Source organism: Chelonia mydas, chromosome 2 (genome assembly GCF_015237465.2).
Source record: "Chelonia mydas isolate rCheMyd1 chromosome 2, rCheMyd1.pri.v2, whole genome shotgun sequence".
In the NCBI taxonomy this organism is placed as follows: domain Eukaryota; kingdom Metazoa; phylum Chordata; order Testudines; family Cheloniidae; genus Chelonia; species Chelonia mydas.
Window position 1 is genome coordinate 57,759,675 of NC_057850.1, and position 6,004 is coordinate 57,765,678.

Genomic DNA, 6,004 nt, shown 5'->3' on the forward strand with positions numbered 1-6,004 from the left:
ATAAAGGGTTGAAAAATCCATTCCCCTGCTTGTCGTTGAGATGGGAAAACCTTCCCTGACAAGTGTAGGGGCTTCAACCGTCAATTGGTTTTAAGCAGATTTTAAACTTTCATGCTAAGAATAATTAAGCTTCTAACCCTTCTAGTGGAAAAGACAACTTTCTGAATGTGAACTGCCTGTAAACCATGCAGGATTGTCTTCCTGGTTCTTTAGAGCAAATGCTCCACTGTCCATGTTGCTGCTCATCGCATTGTTTCTACTTGGCAAACCAATGAATAGCAACAGAGACCGGGCTGAAGGGGGGGCTAAGGGATTAGTGGATGCCGAGCCCTCTTCTCCCCTTGCTGCAGCCAAGACTATGGTGAAGGGTAGTGTAGTGAAAGAACCTCATCCTCCCAGCAGCCAGGAGGCTCTGGAGGAGGAAAGACAGAAAACTTATTTTCCCTAATCACTGTTAATGGGATGCAGCACCCACTGTGCTTCCTTCCAAAAGCTGTGTTGTGGTGTGTAAGTGCAGCAGTAACAACTGCTTCTGTCAGTGAGATTTGGAAGATACCAGGTAGCTTATAGCTTCAAGCCCTTCCCAGCAGGCAGCTCCTCGTAGAATGACACCAACTTAATAAATAGAGCAGGTTAAGAAAACAGGTACAAGATGACAATACTGGGAAAGAATTTTTTTTTGTCAGTCAAGTAAGATAAGATGACACACACACACACACACACACACTCTCTCTCTCTCTCTCTCTCTGTCTGTCTGTAAGAAAAGTGTCATTTTTACTGACCTTAGCTTCTCTTCAGAGGCGGGAGATGGTGTACATTTGGAACATGGCTTATTAGTTTCTAATGTTCTCTTTTTACATTCCCTTCAAATTCCCTGACATAGTTTTGAATTAATCTGCTTCAATATCTCATTATAACTAGGTTAATGATCCTGCTATGAGGGGAGGCAATCTTTTTCCAAACCAGCTGCCTGGAATGGATATGATAAAGCAGGAGGGAGATGCATCTCGGGTAAGAAATAACACACACACACACACACACAGAGTCAACTAAACCATGAATATCTGAAGGACTAATATGTGTGCAGGTGTCTTATTGTTTAAAGGAGCAGAAGATAGCTCGGGTACTAGTAGTTTTTCTTTTTTGATAACCAGTGACTTAATCGTTCTTTCTCTGGACAGTATTTTTTTTTTAAAAGGCTTTTACAGTAAATTTATTTTTAATGTATCTGGTGGTGACATCTATATTAAGGATCCTAGTTTAAATCCCAAATGGTGTGTTACATCTATATTCTGTAGTTTTCCATTAACATATATTGAGGTAACAAATAAACAATTAAGTTCATCAAACTTTCATTCATAGTTGATTTGCTTTTTACGGAGCAATGATACAAGTATTTGCAGAAGATGAAGGAGGTAGGCCACACCGCTGGTTTGTATGTCTACTGCTGCTTATTTAGCCCATTTCAAGTGTAATGTTGTTTTAGTGTTACTCCTCTTTTCATTGTGTTGTACTTAGGGCAACAGTTTCAAGTATTATTTAAGTTGTTACCTTATAGACAGTACTTGCTTCAAGGAGAGTGATGGTATTGAGCTGACTAAGCACAAATTTCCAGCTGATGAAGTACTTAGCACATACTTGGGACAAAACTGATTTGTATTCCAGGCAGTAGTAGTAGTGAAGAGAAGCTACTGTAGTCCTCTTGGACTGTAGCCAGGTAAATGAGGTGGATTTTGTAAGTGTCCCCTCACTGGAAGGTGGTTCTTAGAAAATAACCTTCCTCGGCTTCAAAGAAAGCTTGTTACAACAAACATGATATTCCCGGACCTGGTGTGATTGGAGACAAAGTATATTTTCTCTGTGTGATCCAAATACCAAATCAGTGGAAACCCACACAAATATGAAAAAATGGTCAGTATCAGTAGAAATGTCCTTGCCCAGGAGGAGACTTTAAATCAGAAATGATTAAATACCCTCAAACTTTCAATATGCAGTCAGAATACCATATATTAAGCAGGGATTGTTCTTCTGTAGTATGATCCCAAAGCACCATCTAGTGGCTGCTGTGTTAATTACCGAATCTTACCTCTAGTGTTCCTTTTATCTTTCATCAAAGCCGCCACATTTCCTATACCCTCACTCTTAGAAGAATTGACTTGTTAGACTTTATGCAGATCTATCTCACTGAAATAACATGCATTAAATATTATTCATTCCTTTAGATTCATAGATTCATAGATATTTAGGCCAGAAGGGACCATTATGATCATCTAATCTGACCTCCTGCACAATGCAGGCCACAGAATTTCACCCACCACTCCTGCGAAAAACCTCTCACCTATGTCTGAGCTATTGAAGTCCTCAAATCGTGGTTTAAACACTTCAAGGAGCAGAGAATCCTCCAGCAAGTGACCCGTGCCCCATGCTACAGAGGAAGGCGAAAAAATGCTTACTCTTGCCATAGAGTTGCCTGCACAGAATCTCCAGTCTTGTAACCCATGCACCACATCACACAAAGTTCATAGCTGTTAAAAAGAGCCTTAAAGGTGGTCATGGGCATCCCTGTATGCTCAAACAAAAAGGCAGAGATTATAACCGAGATCCACAGCTCCTTATGCCTTAGTTTTTCCTGCCCACATTTTGACTGAGTCAGACAGAGCTGCAGCACCAGCCCAGTCTATGGAGCTCAGGTAGAGGTGAGCGCCACGCAGTCTGTGGAGCTAAGGTACGGATGTCTGAGGAGTGTAGGCCTCCTGGCCTAAGGAGGGGGAGTACTGCCACCTCAGGGTGGGGTAGGAGGGGGGACGCGGGCCCGTCCAACTCCACCACGTCCCAGCCCAGGGCACTAACAGTGGCGGAGTGGCCCGCCACTGGGTCAGCGGGGATCTTCCTGCAACACGCTGAGGCCAGGTGTCAACCAGACTGGTGCCTGGTTTCCCTGGGCTGTTTCCTACTCTCCCCCTCAGGTGTACCTGCATCCAGTGGTCGTCCTGAGTTTCCCTGAGATACACTGCCAAAGGTAGCAGCAGCTCCTCAGCGTTAGGAGTGGCAGGGCTCTTGGAACCTCAGGCTGGTCTCCGGGGCAGCAACGGTTCTCCTTGGCGTCCCACTCCAGCAGCGGGGAAGAAGTGTCTGTCTCCTTCAGCAGCTCCCCCCGAACTGAGCTTCTGGGCTGGCTTTTTATACTTCCCCTTCCTGTTCCGTCCCTCATGTGCGTGGAGCTCCGCCCACCAGGTGGCTTGCGGTGTTCCCTCCTCGTTTGAGGGAAGCCACACCTCCTCGCTATAGCATCATATTGGCAGGTGGACCTGTGGCCACTGTGGGAAGGTTTGCCGCTCGTGCATAGGGCTTTCTTCCTATACCATTGCTAAGCACCACTGATGGACCAACTTTGTCACATCTCTTTTCATCTCTCAAGATGTTGGACAGCTATATATATCCATAATTTTTCTCCTTTTGTATATATATTTTTCCTACTCACATGGCTTAATCTTTATTATGTCATAATGAAACAAATTCATTCTCTGCAAAAGTCCTTTGGTGTTACTAGAATAAATTTGTCCCAATGTGGGCTGGGTACTTTTTGCAATGTTTTTTAAATCCTCACTTAGCAAAGTGGCTACACCAAAAGTGTAGTGCTTCCTTATGAATTTTTACTTTTGTTTGGTATTTTGAATCCATAATGTGCTAACACTGTTGCAGTGTACGCTGTCACTGTACTAAGTATAACCGCCAAAGCGTAGTTAACTCCTAATACCCAGGGCTCAAGTGAGGGGAGTGTGTGTGATGTTTTCACTCAATAGATTATACTGTGTTCACAGTGTGATCACCTGTGCTCTGTTGGATTCCACTGGGCTCCTCAGGCTTGACTCCCCCTCAGAGAAGTTCAGCTATACCCACAGGCAGGGCTGGATTGATGAACAGACACAAACCTAGGGCCCTGGCTGTAAAGTACCCAGACTTTGGTGGTGGTCTGATCTAACAGTCCCAGCTGGGCTGATGTCCACAAGTTGAGGACCGCCCACGAGGCAGTAGTCAGCAAGCAGGGATCAGGGTATCACTAGAGCTGGGACTGATAAGTAAGAGTCAGGGTCAAAGTTAGGTTTGGGTCAGAGATAGTTACCAGGCAGGAACCAGGAGGCAAGAGTCAGGCTGGAGTTGGAGGCTAAAGACCAGAAAGCAATGTACAGTCTGGAAGTCTTCTCAGACAACTTCCTGAGCCACCATCCAGGGTTAAATAGTGTGCTTAACCAATCAGAGGACTGCAGCATGCTGTCACTCTGGACCCTTTGGGCTGTACTTCTTGCGGTGCCTAATCTCCATGGTGCTTCTTGGAGGTGGCACAGTGGGACTGTGGCTGCACAGACCCAGGTTCTAGCCCCATGGATCCTTACACTGGCTCTCTGAGGCATGTGATCTTTTCAGAATCTAAGCTTTCATTTGAAAATGCTATTTCCAGTCCTCATGGTTGCAAAGAAGAGTTTTAAAAAGTGACTCAAGCGTAAATGATGCAATGACGCCTGCCTGTGTCCATAGACAGCCTCCCCAAGAGGGAGTAGCAGCAGCTACTTGAGCCAAAGAGGAAGCTGTGTAGCCCCAAAACCATAACCAAACAGACCAGACTTCAGTTTCAGGGGGCCCAGGGCTCATCAGCCACTGAGCTCTGCAGGATTAACTTCCCCTTGATGATTCATACATCCCCCCAGGGCTCCCCTTTTCCATTCTTGCCTATCATCTCAGAGAGTCAGACTGTGAAGAAAAAGAGAGAGGATACTTTCCCAGGTGCCACCAACCCAAGGTATCAAAATGAAATGACACTCTCACTAGATTTTGCAGATCTTCATTCTGTGATCAGCCCTCTCCATTCCTATATGCTGTGAGCAGCAGTGAAATATTTAACAATATTGACGTTTAAATTATTGTAGCTGGCTATTTGTGTTAATACCCAATGGAGGTAAATAGTGCTGTTGTTTCAGGCTCTCTGCAAGTTTGGGCAAACATCACAGCACCGCTTTGCATGTATTTAATGTTTTCAGTGCTTTCTTCAAAACATAAGGGAGAGCTGGGATGCCCCATCCCTTCTCCAATCCCCCACCCCCGCACACACAAAAAAAGGTAGCAGGTCACTGATGGGCACAATCAGTCCCAGTTTGAGCCCTGCTTACTATGCCAGGCTACTGAATCCGAAGAAGCCCTGAACTCTGTGCCTTGCTAGTTGAAACTTTTCCTTTCTCTCACTCCTTTTCTATTAATTTTATAACACTTTAAAAAAGTGAAACATCAAGAAAATTGTGAATAAAGGGGTTTGGTTACAACCACAGATTTCAGGGTTGAGGTAAACTCTCTCATTAAACAACCTTGTTATCCATAGTCTCCAAATATTGGGTGATCCTAATGATTATGAGGCCTGCATTGTTTAGACAGATCCGAATGATTTAAGTACTTGTAGTTCTTGTGCAGGCAAACTCCCATGGACTTCACTGGCAGCTCTGCCTGCACATGCCTGAAAGATGAAAGTCCATACAGTATCAACCCACACACACACGAAATGCCTTGCTTTGTCAACTGAAATCAAATCTGTAGGGACCGATTTTCAAAGCTGGCCACCTAATTTTCTCTCAGTGTGTCCGTGCACGCATAAACAGAAATTTAACCACAGTGCAGCAAAACTCTTAAGCCTTTGCAGAACTTTAAGCCTGTGAAAACTCCCATTGGTTCCAGTAGTGTCTAATGTACCATGCCTGCCTAGGGGCTAAAGTGGGGCCGTAAAGCCCACAAGGTAGATAATTAAAAACATAAACACCCGTTCAACAGGTTTGAAAAATGGGTTCCTTCAGTGATGTTTGAACGGCTTGTACGTTGTATATTTTGACTGAGTTCTGTACAGGTGGTTGGTATTTTTAAATGCATTCGACGTGTACAATGCCTAGTATTCTTGCTTGTGTTCTCACTATCCATGAAGCACTTGGAGAGAATTCATTGATGGCTGTTTCCTCTTCCGATT

At 44.5% G+C, this 6,004-nt stretch overlaps 1 protein-coding gene across 11 annotated transcripts in view; it reads left to right on the forward strand.

Moving 5' to 3' along the window:
• NCOA2 (nuclear receptor coactivator 2) overlaps nucleotides 1–6,004 on the forward strand; it is a 249,769-nt gene that overhangs the window by 239,967 nt on the left and 3,798 nt on the right. For all 11 annotated transcript variants that reach the window (XM_043539506.1, XM_037892454.2, XM_037892457.2 and 8 more), the window contains one exon: nucleotides 922–1,011. In XM_043539506.1, the coding sequence (XP_043395441.1) occupies nucleotides 922–1,011 (90 nt within the window). The remainder of the gene's footprint in view (nucleotides 1–921; nucleotides 1,012–6,004) is intronic.